This window comes from Haliotis cracherodii, unplaced genomic scaffold (genome assembly GCF_022045235.1).
Source record: "Haliotis cracherodii isolate W230 unplaced genomic scaffold, xgHalCrac1.p SCAF_7, whole genome shotgun sequence".
In the NCBI taxonomy this organism is placed as follows: Eukaryota; Metazoa; Mollusca; class Gastropoda; order Lepetellida; family Haliotidae; genus Haliotis; species Haliotis cracherodii.
This window is the reverse complement of record NW_027266330.1, coordinates 18,270,339-18,287,634: the sequence shown is the minus strand read 5'-3', so window position 1 is coordinate 18,287,634 and position 17,296 is coordinate 18,270,339. Positions and strand designations below refer to the sequence as shown.

At 38.3% G+C, this 17,296-nt stretch overlaps 1 protein-coding gene across 1 annotated transcript; it reads left to right on the top strand.

The window, feature by feature from the left end:
* The first annotated feature begins 69 nt into the window (after positions 1 to 69).
* On the top strand, positions 70 to 16,033 carry LOC139447102 (uncharacterized). Its single transcript, XM_071228269.1, is given in 23 exon segments — positions 70 to 473; positions 938 to 975; positions 1,170 to 1,290; positions 1,856 to 2,639; positions 2,760 to 2,890; positions 3,069 to 3,118; positions 3,860 to 3,902; positions 4,092 to 4,177; positions 4,437 to 4,512; positions 5,298 to 5,401; positions 5,555 to 5,618; positions 6,707 to 6,865; positions 7,259 to 7,318; positions 7,680 to 7,761; positions 8,494 to 8,501; positions 8,558 to 8,607; positions 9,247 to 9,310; positions 9,853 to 10,037; positions 11,025 to 11,085; positions 11,276 to 11,379; positions 12,072 to 12,135; positions 12,703 to 12,759; positions 14,990 to 16,033. Coding segments are annotated over 23 exon segments (3,129 nt in total). The 5' UTR covers positions 70 to 412; the 3' UTR covers positions 15,667 to 16,033.
* Positions 16,034 to 17,296: the final 1,263 nt, after the last annotated feature.

Sequence of the window (17,296 nt, the reverse complement as noted above, 5' to 3'; positions counted from 1 at the left end):
AAAATGGTGGTTCGTACCTCTATGGTGTCAAAGAGGAATGTGTTTATAAAAGTGAATATGGATACGAGTCTAAAGAAATCCGTCTCCAGCCTGTTTGTGTTGATGATCAAGACTGTTTGAAGGATACATTGAAGCAGAAGATTCGCGAGGCTGTTCTTGTGTGTGACTTTGATGGAAAGAAAGTGATGGATACACATACAGTAGACATACGTTTTATTCTTTGCTCGCCAAATGTTACAGAACCGTGTTGCAGTGATGAACTTAGAAATCACAAGTCAGAAACAAAGGAACAGTACATTATTCATATTTTAGTAAAACACGTGAATGGTGTAGTGTTTTACGATCCACGGGGACCATTGGCTTACAAATATGATCCAACAAACAAGTCTGTCACGCGGATGGAAATCCATGAATGGTTCCATGCTTTCACACGGGGAAAATAGACGTAGCTGATACAGAAGACAAGGAAGGAGGTTAAGATCCCATTTGATCATTCATTGTTTGGTAATATTTTCTATTCTTGTAAAGAATAAGTAATTCTTGGTAAAATGTTGGTCAATTTCTTTAAAACAGTCGTTTCAAAATCCTGTTGTAATCCCTAGCAAATTCTAATTCATGAATTGTGATCACAATCAATAATCAGTCAAGAATCTTTCAGTCAGAATCTTAGATGTTATGTTTCAAATCTTTAATCAAAAGCTCTACCAAAATGAAAACACACATTTTTTTCGTGTTTACTAATCATTGGGGAATTAATGTTGAGGATCAAATCCTGACGTAATACGTTTCAAACTTTCTAGTGTCATATTTTGAAATATATTATGGCAAAGATAAATTGTCTTATGTCTAACTTGAACATACTGTTGCTTGTAAAGTATGCTTTTTTCTACACTAAGAGTTCTACATGTACTCTTATGTTATATTTTAACTTTTCCAGGGCCAATACGTATCCTCGTCAAAATGTGGAAGCTACTGGTATGTTTAGCCTCCCGTTAACAGCATTAAATGATTATCACTTTTCTGGTAAATATTTCCCATACAAACTGTATATTTAACATATCCTACCACAAGGGTTAAAATCATAGAGTGTCCAGCTTCAAAATGAATTTCTCGAAATGACAACTGTAGTATACTAAGGATACGTTTCACGTTTTCATTCCATGTTCCAGAAACAAAATGCAAAAGATGAGGAGCACGGCTTTGCCTTGGCAACAAACGATTTCTTCCGACCTGACCTGAAGCAAATTGGAAACAGCATCTTCGAGATCAGGAGATACTTCGTTCCTGAAGGTAATTATGTTAATTACTAAGAGTAAAGTGTTTATTGATAGTTGTGGACATTGCACAGCAATTAACTGAATTTAATTTGATTTAAACATATTGACTTATGTATTGCCAATGTTATGGTTGAAAAGTTTCCCAATTAATCACGGGAGTCATTGGTAAACTATGAATCTCAGAACATTATTATTCAGACAAAAATCTTTCCTTAATCATAAGAAATCATGCATTATACGATTTGTAAGCATGTGTTTATGAAACAGTGATGAAGCCAAGCGTTCGCGAAAAGGTGAGCGTATCCTGTCTCACCGATGGCACCTGTCACAAACACATGCAGAAACAAGTCAACTGTTTATCAGACACAGCAATGAACACTTATTCTTGGAGTTTGTTTCATGTCAAAAGTTTACTTTAGATGTTTAGTGGCATGTAACTGGTACCTTTGTGGCAATACATAGATTCTTGTGTACAATTCAGTCAACAGGTGCACAAAAGTGCACAATTTCTCAAAGAGCATAACTTCCGTCACAAAATTTGAAAGGTTTCCGTTTTTACTTCTTCTATTTGTTTTCAGAAGGTCGAACCATAAAACCCTTGAAACTTGGAACCACGTTGGCAAACGTGAAAGACCGCCTCTTAGAACTTGCAGAAAACCATGCGTTTGTCTCAGGTTCGGATCACAGAACTGATGAAGAAGTAAAGAATACAAACTACCAAAAGACTGAGCCATGTTTCATGTTCTTATCAGAAACTTTATCAGTTGCTCTGGATTTTACCACATCACCTCGTCCAAGTAATGCCGTGTGTGATGTGTTCATAGCCTTTCCAACAAAGCCAACTATGGTCCTGTCACTCGTTGATGGTGATGAAGAGTCAAGGGAAGCGTTGGTATACAATACGTCCGTGGCTAGAGGAGTGAGACATAAACTCATTAGATTCATGGATGAAGATGTGAACTCAATACATGGAGTGATCAATACGTCGACTCTCAAGGATAGTGTCGCATTCAAAACTCGCCTGAAGGTTTTGACTGACGATTCGTTTCATTTTGTTCCAATGCGTTCATTGTTAATGAATACAAGAAGATATGGTAGAGTCCTGACAGCGTTTTGGGCTGGTGTTGCTGAGACAAAGTCGGTGCTTAGAGATACTGGTGACGCAAATGATGACTGTATAAGATTTCTCACCAAAGAACAATGTATCATTCTGGTGGAGAACATCAACAGTAAGGATGTCAACGTCCGGTGTGTGCCAGGCAGCGGGGCAACGACTCTGATGCTGGAGGTGGCCAGGAGACTGAGCAGGTTGGGGGACACTCTACTGGTGTGTAGGTCACGGGAAGAGCGGGACAGGCTCAGGTTTGTAGATATCACAGGAGCTAAATCAAAATACCCCCAACAAAGTATGCATTCTAACTCAAGACTGTGTTAATTATCTCTGTTTGTTTCTGTCAATGACTTAATCGATCATACTTCCAGGTCAGCGTATGCATCAGTGGTATCTGTGAATGACCTCAGCAAACTGGATCTGTCCTCATACGTGAACATTGTTGATGAAACAAACAGTGTGACACCGGAAACAAGACGTCACCATTGGCAATTTGCAAGCTGTAAGTACATCAAAATGTATCTCAAAATGTTCTTGTTGTCTGTTTGCCCCAAAAGACGCATATGATATATATTCCTGGCGTGATACATTAGATAGTGCACGCATTTTATTTAATGTTATAACATATTTAATTATTACTAATTTTGTTGAATAAGCAAGATCATTCCTTTTAACTTCAGATCTAACTGATATCAAGCAGCTTAAGTACAGAAGGTGGATGGTAGAGAAGGTAATTTATCATCCAAAACTGGCTCCCACAGGAGATATCGCTTGGATGAGATCAAGCGATATCTACACTGTAGATATCGCTGCAATGAAATTACATCACAATGCTTTGCAGACCATTGTGACATCACTGGTTACCATGACGTCACAATCAAATGACATCACTAATGGCTCTGCTACTGAAGCTGTTTGCAGTACTTTTTACACTGAAGACACTGCTAATTACTGTCTACAAATTGAAAAAGTTGAAAGAATGATGTTGGATGATAAATAAAATCTCACCCTCGTGTCTTTTGATATCAAATATATCAACACTCGTTGATAAAAGTGGCAAAAATCCTCGGCAAGCCTCGGATTTTTCCACTTTTATCAACTCGTGTTGATATATTTGATATCAAAAGACACTCGGGTGAGATTATCTATGTATACTATAGTTTCATTATGAAAATGTACATATAACAGTGGAATGTACTCCATGTACCTCCATCAACTAAATACCTTTGATACTGTACGTGTAAACGATTTGCTCTGAGTGGGCCAAGTCATTACTATTATGTAGTACATGGCACTGTAAACTTCTTAGACACATTTTTCTCTCACATTTAAGTTCTTATCAACGACATTAACTCCCAGACAACTTGTATCTCTGCAATTCCATTTCATAAACATGATCGTTGCTTTATCACTGATGTTACTGTTACTGATGTTGACTGATGTCAAAAATATTTCAAATTTGATTTTACAGGAGACTGACAGAATCGAGAAACTAATGGATGTATTAACCAATGGTAACATTTATTTAAGTAATCAAAATAACTCTGAAATAAAATAGTCTATGATAAACGTAAAAAAATTAGGTATGTAGAGTGATTGGTGATGATGATGATGATGATGATGATGATGATGATGAGTTGTGAGGAATCCGATGTTCAGTCATTTTATCACATAATAAATATCTCTTCATTAAACTTGTTCAGATCAATGGAGACGAAGGATGAACTATCTCCTTGGAGAGTTTGACGTGCTGGTGTTGATGATGGAGAAGCTTAGACAACATGTTGCTGTAAGTAGATCTTATTGAAGTTAATAACGTTATTAAGAAAAACATATTTTTAAGTCACTTTATTACCCCACTGCAACAACAGAACATGGAGCTAAAACTCTCTGCTATCGTTTGTCACATAGTTTGAGCACATACTTGGTGTATACATGTAAATACTGTAAATTATACAACTTAACAAGATTTGACTATGAATAAAATACAAACAATTTAAAATCCTCTTCGGACTTCGGATCACTTATAATTTTTTGGGTATTTTCAGTTTCACCAAAATAAGGACTGTTTGGAGAACAACCCACGTCAACATACAAGGAACAGTACTTTAACTGATGCGGGATGTGAGTATTGCCATGTTTTTATGGGATGACTTCAGCTTCCATTAGTCAACTTTTCGTTTAAGTAAGTCTTTCAAAACGTATTATGGCAAACAAATGGAGAACGTTTCCAAAGTTGACGCATCAGTGGCAAATATTATGTCCGATGCAATTCCTTATTTCGATTTGTACCATATGTTCACGTTCTTTCAAGAGAACAATTGAACAAATGTAAGTGTTTGTGATGGTGTCACCGGTGGGGCAGAATACGCTCACCTTTAGGCGAACCCCTGGCATCATCACTATTAGATAGTGATTCATAAACACATGTTGATTATATAGTTGGACTCGTACAAGCAACTCTGCTCTTAGTAGGAGCTGCGCATTTCAAACGTTTTGTACCATGTATTATCTTGTTCTGGACACATAGAATAATACGTTAAATGGCAATGAGTTTAAAGCCAATATGATATGCAGTTATTTCACTTCTACTTTACAGCCTTTTAGTATACTTTGATCGATTTGATTGTCGAATTTACATCAATTTGATTTTTCTCATGACTGTCTGCGTTGCTATTCTGGAAAACGTTTCATTAATTTAATTTCTATGAAAAGTGTAAAGTTGTGTAGCTGCAAACATTATAAACCATTAACCATAAAGTTGATCAGATATTATCCACCATTGCAATTGGTAAAATTATTGATAATACACTTGAATACCTGACAATTTGTATTGTTTAGGTAATTGCTTTATTGTTTGTGGTTCTGTTACAGTTACATATATGTATTATTTTCTTAAATATTTCCAGCATTTGTCATTGGTAAACCACACCCGGTTGTACAAGAAGCAGAGCTGATTGCATGGCAAGAAAAAGTGGAACAAGAAAAGAGTGTTTTTCCTCTTTTACGATCCGTAAGAATCCGAGTCTATATTAGAATACAAACAGCAAACCATAATTAAGGCTAAACGTTCGTGAAGCATACATTAGGTTTAAATGGCATGCGGTATGTACAAATATTATCAATTAATGCGTCACTTTTAAGATGGTTTGTTTCTTTGTCCCAGGTTATGGTAAAGGACAGAACCAATCTTGTCTATCAAGGCGTTAAACTGGCTTACCTTGAGAGAGGTAAGTAGACATTACCATCATTTCTTAGAATTATGCAGATATAAAACCAAAAGACAGGACTACCAAATCTAAGGGACGCTACTCTGGTGTCTTAGATGACATTACCAAGTGTGACCAAGATTCTAAGTCATAAATTTGTGTTACTTATATGAGCACACTTTCTGGGATCAACAAACACAGGACGAAAAAGAGTTGATATAAAAGCTTGTATCTTCGTTGTATATTTCTTTGAAGGATTTATATATCCAAAATACAGCACTTTGTAAAGATGACAAATGTCAAAATACATTCACAATAATACATCTCTGGATATATCTGTATATAAATAGTAAAGGGAGATAATTTGCATTAGTAATTTGGTTTTGGTATTAATGGAAGGGAACTTTCACATTAATGATTATTGGTTATGTGTACGAACGCATATAAACAAATTGACCACGGACATTCATAAAAATATGTACACTTTTAGAGCCTTTGCCATTCTGGAAATTTGTTTTTTGTGTATCATAAACCTTATAGAGTCAAATGCTTTTACAGCAGTGAATTAATTTGTCTGCCAATTCTTATAAATTATTATTGTATCAAGTTTATGTTGCTGCTGATTGTTTTTTGTTTTACGCCTTACTCAGCAATATTCCAGCTATATGACGGCGGTCTGTAAATAATCGAGTCTGGACCAGACAATACAGTGGTTGACATCATGAACATTGATCCACGCAATTGGGATACGATGCCATGCATCAAACACGTCAGTGATCCTGACCAACCGAGCCCGTTAGTCGCCTCTTACGACAAGCATAGGTAGCATAGTAAGCAATTCTGTGTTATTGAAAACCCATTATATCCCTGATCTTCACGGGTTGAGTATCAAATAACAAAACGAAAAGGAAACACATATATAAACAATATATGTGTATACAGAAATAAACATACTTGTATCTATGCACTATGTACAAATCCAGCAAGTGTCTTATTGTCAGTTTGTATATATGATCTATCCAAAGCTTGTACACCTTGTATTTTGTTTCGAAATCACAACTTTTCTTCCTGTGTATGTTCCATTTAACGATTTGTAGTTTTAATTTCAGCCTCCACAGAAGGAGAAGAGAAACTACAGGAATCGTCACAGAGTTCTGAATCTAAGTTCTGGAACCAACAGAACACAGCACGTGCATTTCAGGATACGCTAACCGATGCTAAACATAAACTGGAGCTACAGAACACAGATGGCGTAGATGCAGAGGAGCGTACGTACCTGTCATGACTGTGATTTCCCTACTTTCAGCCTAGTGACTGATAGACTAGGATAAACAAATGGGCAATATCTATTATCTAATGGAACTGTTCAAATTATGTTCGTATCTAACAAGGTATTCGTTTAGAGGTTCTATTCGAGGCATTAAAATGATGACACTGTGACGTTCTAATTTAATATCACAAGTAACCTACGGTATAGCAATGCTTTCAAGGAAATTATCTGTCATTCAATGTTAGTCTTCTTTTGTGTATCTAAACTAGAGAAGTACCTTGGCACCTTCTTTCAATTGAATTACGGATGTTTTAAAGATTTCTTTCACAAGGAAGGTGGAATATGAACAGTTATTGTTTAAGACAAACGTATGTATTTATTGTTGTTTAAGATCCTGAGACGATCAATGTAACACGGGAGAATAAAAGAAATGTGTCTTCTTCAACGGTAGGTGCCATGATGTGTTTTGTCAAAAGACTGCAATATGGTTTGGATATTATCTCAGTGTGCTTCCTGACTGTCCTCTTAAAGTGCATGGTCTCGAGCTTGGTTTAGCAGTGATCTACTTGTCAGTTGCATTAGTTTAGGGAGGAAGATATTCAGTAACATTTTCTGCCGAATCAAACACCAGTACCACCGTGTTACGACAAGGGGCATACATTGGGTAACTTTGGGGAATTGCATCCGGCTTTCCAGCCTTTTAACGTGATTCGTTGCACACATGATGTTGATCATGGAGAAACGATTCATTACGCACAGAGTTTACATAGTGGTACATTTCGACATGGACTGTGTTAAACAAACATTTTAAGATTGAAACTAATTTCAGGAGCCCCTGGAGGATATCCACACTGAAGACAAGCTGGAGCTCCAGGACACAGATGCTGGCGAGGCGCAGGAGCTCCAGGACACAGATGCTGGCGAGGCGCAGGAGCTCCAGGACACAGATGTTTGCGAGGCATTGGATCTCCAGGACACAGATGTTGACGAGGCACTGGAACTCCAGGACACAGATGTGGGCGAGGCACTGGAACTCCAGGACACAGATGTTGGCGAGGCATTGGAGCTTCAGGACACAGATGTTGACGAGGCAAGGGAGCTCCAGGACACAGATGTGGGCGAGGCATTGGAGCTCCAGGACACAGATGTTGACGAGGCAAGGGAGCTCCAGGACACAGATGTTGACGAGGCAAGACAACTAAAGGACACAGATGTTCGCGAGGCACTGGAGCTCCAGGACACAGATCTTGGCGAGGCGCAGGAGCTCCAGGACACAGGTGTTGGCGAGGTGCAGGAGCTCCAGGACACAGGTGTTGGCGAGGTGCAGGAGCTCCAGGACACAGGTGTTGGCGAGGCGCAGGAGCTCCAGGACACAGGTGTTGGCGAGGTGCAGGAGCTCCAGGACACAGGTGTTGGCGAGGCGCAGGAGCTCCAGGACACAGGTGTTGGCGAGGTGCAGGAGCTCCAGGACACAGGTGTTGGCGAAGCAGAGAGTCGTAAGTATCTATATCACCAACCCATAACAGCTAGTTTTGCTATCATTAACGAACAATTGAAATCAACATTCTATATTTCTCAAATGTAGTGTCGGTGTTAATTTCAGCATAGGAAACATGACATATTCAGTCACTCACGTGAACACATATTCACGGTTGTATGTACTCTAGTAATGCATGTGTTTCCTCTTCAGGAATGCAAGAGATTGAATCTCTAAATGAAGAATTGGACAGTTTAAAATTGGTAACCATTTACATATTCATATACAGAAATATCGAAACAACTAAGAATATCAGGTCTTTGAAAGGCATTTAGAAGTGATACACATAAGGAAGAGATACACAATTAATGAGATAACAATAGGTGGAAAATAACAAAGGGTACAAACTAGAAAGGGTAGCATCCATATTACTTATCTATTGACTTAAGCACTAGCTTCAATACCATCAGCGCTATTACTGTGAAGTGTTGGCTTCCATTGTCCATTGCTAATCACCTATCAGTGCCAATCATCTGTTGGTTTCCCTTGTTAGTTTCCACCTTTTGTTATCTTCCTAATTGTGTTGTCCCTGCATGTACATATATTATGCTCTCTGCCTCATGGCATTCATTCACCTGATGATCGAGTAAGCATATACTCCGAAACGTTGTGCTCCGCATAATGAAGAAGTTGACATCCATATATTCTCTTCTTTAACTAAGGATATGCTTTGGTCGTTTATTCAGACTGCAAATATTTCTTACTGTTTTAAATCATATACAAGTTTAACATTATCTTCAACTGAGAATTGCGGAAAGATTAATACTATAACCTGATCGAAACGGTGAGGGTGGTGACTCTGATGCTACTTTCACTGCTACTGCCAGTTCCTTTGGTTTCAGAACAGAGATTACAAAACGAGACAACTCGACAAACTACAAACTGAGGGTTGGACACACGGCAAGTGTAAATTGACTTATGCTTATATCGACTCGCCGCCAAAAGGGACGCAAACCATAAAAACATATAGAGATGTATGTACGTTAAGATGAGATTTCCCAGTGTGTACCAATTAATGACAAAACTAACAAAAGTCAAGTGTTACCGCAGCGTGACTTTATTCTAACACAATATCCTGCATATGATTTCCCAACTTTACACCTAATCCTGCACGAGACAAATGGTGCATCTCGAGCCATGGATCTTTACCGTCACATATGATGCCTTCATGAGCGTCGGTTCACACAACATAACAGTATGTTCGTTTGTGCATCGAACCAATCAGATATCTCTTGAATATGAGTAAGTCTCCATCTATTAACTAATACTATGGTATTCGCGTCTTTTGGCGGTGGGTATATTAAAGTGGTATTTCACAAAATGCGTCCGATCTTAAGTGTTACTCTAACATTGGCATAACTTAGAGAAAACGAATGTCTGATAATATAACGAAATTTACGATTGAGATAGTCACACAAGTTAGATGTAAAATATTTTGTATCCCCCAGTTGGATGGCAGAACGCTGTTGACGACTTGATGAGGTACCCGGATGTCCTATCCCTATTTAATGTGGAGCTACCAGGTCTGTACGGTGTTAGCAGTTCCCTTCAAAAAGACCAAGATGAAAGCACCTTGCCAAGAAGAATTAAACACAGGCAAAGGACAGTATTCACGAAAGACTCAAAGCGAAAGGTGACAGTTATAACAGTCTTTTAAGGTGCTTCAATCAGTTCATACACATGCTCACATGTATTGTTCAGTTTGTCTGTTGTTTTACGATGCAGTAAGAAATATGTCAACTATATCATGGTGTCCGCCATGGCGGATTACGGTGACACAAAGTCAACTCACCTCATGGGTGATGTTAGAAAAATAACAAGCGTTGGTATCACAGTCAATCATCAGTGTTATCTAAATGCAATGTACATAATGTAGTTCAAAGTTGTTTTACAAGATATAGCTCTCTCGAAGGAGAACTGTCTTTAAGGAGAACAGGTTATGGTCATATTGAGATACCAACTGAGTTACAAGTGGCTTGTGGTTTAGTGACTGTCCTATAATTTTATTACTAATAATAAAGTTGTTTCAGGCAAAGGTGTCAGTTTTGCTGTGTTTTAAAGTGATGAGTACTGTCAACTGTTGGTAGAAATATGTTTACAGCTATCTGCCACACAAGTGCCACATATTCAACATTTTTAAAATGGTTAATCAGAGGTTTCACAACACAATAATAACCACTGATTGATACAGCTTATTTGATCAGCAACCTATTTCAAATAGTTGACTCAACCGATGTCACTTCATTCATAATCAGTTTCTTGGTTTGTCAGCGCAATACCTGTGTTCGTGGGTTTCACCAAACAGAAAAACGTCTAAGACCTGCTCGAGCACACTTCCTACACCAACCTGACATGCTGTAATATAACTGAAATACTGCTCAAAGGGGAGATAGGCCATATTTACTCACTCATTATCATTAGTAACATCATAGACTTCGTGTTTAATTTTGTCATGAAATTAAAACTACACGATTCCAAGTGGAAAAGCGTGACACAAAGACCAGAGAATGCACAGATATAAAAATGTGTACGATGTGCTGGAAGTGTCTTTTGTGATAACAAAACCAGCCCTATAATAATTACCTTTGTATTTGTTTCAATGTCGCCTACCTAATTACAGTTCCCCAACACAACATCAAAACTGGCTGGAGTGAAAGGGGAAGGTCAATACACTGTGAAAGGTATGAACTGATTATTGTCACAGCACTGAATAAGTTTTATAACTGACTTGGTATGTATTACAACTAAAACTAAGTTATCTTCTAGTTAGTAAAATGTGGCTTCAATTGGATGTGATTTGCCAAAGGTATAAACGTCCTATACATGTATCACTATGTACTGTCAATAACAAGTTCTATGTTGTGTCTACAGATGGGTGTCACAGTCCCTGCATACCTACAGGTCTGATGCATCAGTTGAGGAAGTACCAGCTGGGCTCCCTAAAGGACAGAGATTTAACTACACTTACATTGAAGGTATAAATGGGGATGAAAGGGAACATGGAGGCATGCTTATGAAATGGTCGGAATTGTAAACTCGATTCTGGTATTGGAAGAGATTTCTTATTCATGCGGAAGGCTTTTGTCGCTTTTATTTCATGTAAAAAGGTAAAGTCGGAAATAGAAAAAAAAAATTGTGGACTTTAAATCTTCGTGGTAATTGTCTTGTTTACCAATCATGGCAGTTATTACTGCCTATGGTTTGAAAAGGATAGACAACGAAATGGAGAAAATGACAGCTTTAGATTCTGAAGTCCTTAGAAACTATATTAAAATGAGTTATAACATTATGTAAATTAGATGTTAGAAAGATAAAATAACATTTATTTGAAATATTATTGAATAAATTTGACATTTTTTCCAAATGCAGATTTAGTTTTGTGCCAATAAGCGGACAAACTGATTCATTATTACCATTGCATCAACTGACCCATGAATCCTATTGTTTATGTACTTTAGACCTTCCATTCTTCATCGCATATATTTGGATCACCGGTGTCTTACGGCCAGTCGTTTATTGGCCTGATTCAATACAGAATCAAATCAGGTGATTCAGGACATGGTCAGGGCGGTTGGTGTTTGATGAAGTACAATCTTGAATGGTATGACTCTTTGTGAAGTTTCTCACTGGCTCTGAACGTCTTGACGTCGTCTTCTTTATCTTCTAGGTGATGGCGGGAGGAGAGCAGCAACTCGCGTATCTGACAGCAAAGAATGACTCCTTGGAAAAAGGTTTGGAGATGTATATAGCTTTACATTCTAGGAGTGTTGAAAACCAAAATATACCTTGAATAATTCTTTCATATGAAAGTTTGAAACATATATTTACGTGTATGTCGTGTTGATTTGTTTTAATATTATTATCGTCATACTCACACGCCATGATTAGGAATGGACTTTGGGAATCAAACTCAATTGTTCTCGGTCAGTGAAGAATGTGAAATCCAGTTGGCTATCCTATTGCTAATTGTTGAATAGCCAAAACAGTATGCAGTATCGTATAGTATCATACAGTATCATGCAGGGCCTAATTTAACACAAAAAGCTAAGCGCTTCTGCAACAGTCGTGGTGAGTCATGTAACTGTTCAAGAGGTAAATATACGGAGATATTAAACCCCGGATTGTCGCAATCGTGAAAACATGATTAATTTTAATATTTAACTGCAAGGCTCACGTAACAAGTTGAAGATATGCTTATCGGTTACTTCTTTTTAGTTGCTGATGAATGCAAACTTTGACCCTATGAAAACAGAAAATATATAAACAAGGTATAAATATATTTAACATTTATCTTTCAGATTTTGGAAGCACTGTATATATTGTTGGACTGGAATGCAGGCCTGCACCTATCTCATGTAAGTATTTCCAGGAGTGCGTGAGTGAGTGAGTGGAGGGTCTCAGGATATCGTATTCAACAGCTAGATTATTTTTTATATGTATAACATGTATATTTTAAACGCGTTTATGTCTGAGCTAGTGTTGAGTCAAATCTGTCTCTGGATCCATCACTGTTGTGGTAAATGCGTTAGATCGTCAAGTGAGACCCAACTGCTGTTACCTAAACGTTTTGTTCCTTGTCATCATGGTCAGTTAAGCCATGGCTTTGCAGCTCGCCTTGTCAGCATGGGGTTATCTCAGTCAAGGAGTGATTGGTCGATCGACATTTACTCCGAATTGTCATCCAACCGCCCCTACTCGTATAATAAAGAAACGCAACACCAGCTTTATACTCACATTAGTTTTACATACTCTCACTCCATCTATCAATACGCGACAGGATCAGGTCGGCCAGGCTCGTCACTGAGTGGGGAACTAAGAACGATCGGGATTCGACCTGATAGACTGCAAAACAGCGCTCCCTTTTCCTAACGGTGGCGGTATCATTTGAAAGCGTTCGGGACTGACCTTTCTTTGTCACATGTCATCATGGACCATTTTAGTTGATTAAGAACAATATTTGACCATGAACCTACGAACCGATGAAAGATGTCTATTGATTAACTGTCGACAACAACAACGAACCTATCCCGAAATACCCTGCAACTGTCATCGCCCTATTGATTTCCTGCTTGTTTGCGCCGACATGGCGACTTTCTTTCTCCATCGTGTTAAAGCTGTAACCATCAATTTAAATGTTGACTTTGTAATATGTTTCTCAGGTTTTGGAGATGCATGTTTAGCTTATAACACTATTACTTGCCACCAGTCCAGCCTCGAACGGTCGTGCGGTGAAACTGGTGTTTCGCGTTCTCACACTGAATGTGTAATATTGACACTAAAACCTCAGCCAGTACAGCTGTACAGCTGTTGTTGGTGTACTGAAAGATACACCCCACTCCAGGCGAGGACCTTTCTACTTTAATCTAATGTGTAGTTACTGAAACGGACATTAAGTATTAGCCAACATATTTCCTAATAACATTGCCTGTTACAAGTATCTCAAGGGCGTGAAAGTTTACATTTATTCTTGATTTTGATTTCCATCGGAGGAAGTTGGGTAAAGTATACAGAAGCAGTTTGAATGTTAGATAGATCCTGAGAACAAACGAGTAACTGTCGGTTTGTGAAAAGTAATCTTTCTGTTGATCTGTACAAGGCTCTTTTGTTGGATCCTGAAAGAGAATTTTGAGAACATACTGATGGGGCTAATTAGAAATATAGCCCTGAACAATATAGGGTTGTTTAACTACTTTAGCATAAATACCGTTATAGTATGCCTGTTATTTTCTAAGTCTGAAAGATCATACAAATGTATTTGAAAATATTTAATTTGTTAATTACACACAACCTATTCAGATCTCCATGGCACGTTTAAACAATACAACTACGTCACAAATGTGTTATATTTAACTTCCTTCTCGTATTGTTCGGGGTGTTCACTGAATCTCTATACCAATTCTTGTGTAAGTACAATTATACAATCATGAATCTTATTCAGTATACAGTGGAATAATCAGAAAGCTGACGTTGTTGACGACATCAATCACTGACCAGCGCTTGTAAACATTCCGCGACACACAGACTGTGACGGTGTAACGGTGAAAGTGACTGAAGCGGACAGAGAATATACCTGTTCATGCGGTGTATGTTGAACACAAAAATGTAAAAAATGTCCTAAAACACGATACTTTTCGGTTTATTTTTATCATGCTTTGTGAAAGATTCATTGAGAATCCACACACAAACACTTTTGTTGGGAAATTCACTCACTGAGATCGTATTTCATACACGAACATCGTCCACGCACAACACACGTCTGGCAGATATCTGCACAATGGGGGTAAATAAATAATGTATCAAAAATTCTTTTACATTGCCTATTTCTGTGAATTATTCTATTTGTTTCTTAATGAAATGCATTTTGAATTCTCGTAGTAATAGTTTTACATTGTAATTAGCGCGCTAATATAGCGCAGTTGTGGGAGATATTCTGTACTGATGAAAAACACAGACGAACATTCAGCGCGCTGCTTGGAGACAAACAAACAATCAGCCGATATTTTCAGTAAATCTCTTTCTGTGTCTCAGTTTGTAACAAACAGTGAAATAAACTTGCTACACAACAAACACAATGTTTATTTCCAGGTCATAAACGTCACCTGGACGCGGCTCGGGCCAACACAGACTGGTGTCACGTAACTACAGACGGTGAGCTGGTCAACTCGCCGCCCGACACACGGGATGAGGGGTGGAACAGGCTACAGAAGTACATAGGGACCTGTAGCTCCCCCATCCCCCTTCCTCCACCCCCCTCCACCCTCACCCACCCCACCACACCAACATACTGGGAGACAAAGACCTGGGTGCGCGTGGTGAGGGGAGTGTCGTGGTATGTCCTGGAGATGGGGGTGGTTGAGGCAGGACAGGTGGACAGTGAGCCGTGGGTTTCTCTACAGCGTCGCTCCTGGTGTGTCAGTGTAGGGAGATGTGGCAGACACGGGGAGAGTATCTGTAGCACGGTGTATCGGAAGGGGGAGCGGGGCGAGTATCACCAGAACACCATGTCCCCCACTAGCGGCACACAGGCCACCCTTCACTATGGCGTGGTGCTGGATGTGGGGAGGGGGAGAGTGGCCTTCACTGACTTGGACAGGGGGATTGTTCTTGTCAAGTATGATGTGGTGTTCCGGGAACCTCTTGTCCCCATGTTTAGTGCTGGGTGGCCGTCATCTGACTACACTACGTCCATGAGTCTGATCAGCGGGGAGGACGTCGACATGACAGCCATCAAGAAGGCCCTCGTCTACCAAGCGCTGAGATAGGAAATAAACTGGTTTTGTAAAGTTGTCCGTGTAACTGAGAGATTTCTATCAACTGTTTCAATGACAGGCGGGGAAAGTGAGTGAAGCGGACATAGAAGTGTTCGGTTTGTGTTCTGTTTGTTGTGTACAAAATACAACCAAGTTCTTCACATGTCTGGTTTCACTACTTTCCTGGTTTCTCCTGGAGTTGGAAATTATTTTAAATACTCACAGTAATATTGTTATGATTAAATTATTACTGTAGTTACTGAAATTATGCCACAGCAACAACTTTCTGAAATGTGATGTGACACAGGAGTGAGTGTACAGACAAAATGTAAAAATTCTTTCAAAACAAGATTTCTTCTGCTAATATTGATTTAATACTATAAAATTAGTGTTCTAAATCCCCACATGACTATTGTTATGATGAAACTATTGCTGTAGTTGCTGAAATTATGTCACACCAACAACTTACTGAAATGTGATGTGACACAGGAGTGAGTGTACAGACAAAATGTACAAATTCTTTCAAAACAAGATTTCTTCTGCTAATATTGATTTAATACTATAAAAATAGTGTTTTAAATCCCCACATGACTATTGTTACCATGAAATTATTGCTGTAGTTGCTGAAATTATGTCACAGCAACAACTTTCTGAAATGTGATGTGACACAGGAGTACACAGACAAAATGTAAAAATTCTTTCAAAACAAGATTTCACCTGCTGAGATTGTTATAATACTGTAGCATAATTGTTTTGAATCCACATTTGAATACTGTTTGGATGAAATTATAGCTGTCATATCTGAAATTATGCCCCAGCAACTTTGGATGAAATGTGATGTGACACAGAAGTGAGTGTACAGACACTTGTATTAATTTAATAAATGTATTGCTGTAGTTGCTGAAATTATGCCAAAGTAACTAAATGATGAAATGTGTTGTAAAACTGTATTTACAAAATCAAAACAAGATTTCGTTCATGTATCAAGACTGCTGACAAAAGGTTTGAATCTACCATTGTATAGTGTTTATAGATATTTCTGTTGTTGCAATAGCTAGGCCACACTGGTAACTAGGTGATATTTGATCCAAAAAAATGCTAGTGCACACAAAATCACAGATATGTTTTAAAGACAGATTTTACTTTTCAAGATGTAATAATGTACCGTAAATGTTTTAAATACACAAATATCAGGACAATTTTGATATTGGAACTCTAAATATCCTGAATAAGAAAACGTTCAGTTTTATGATATTAAAGGTTTTTTTTAATTCCACACTATTAACCCTCTACATAATGATTCCATGTTTGCTGTTTAACGCCTCTCACCAATATTCCACCTGTATGACAGCAGTCTGTAAATAATCAAGTCTGGACCAAACAATCCAGTGATTGACATGATGAGCATCGATGTACTGAGATATGATGACATGTAAAAACCAAATCAGCGACTTTGATCAACATCTCTTTAGACCCTTCGTGCGATAAGCATGGGTAGCTGAAGACCAATTCTAACCCGGATCATCCCATAGGGAGACAAGTATTGGGCTCAACCCCAAATCGTCCTATCTATCTTTACTTCGAAAGTGTTACCCCAAATATAACATTTTTACAAATATTACGTTTGACCACTTTCTAAATG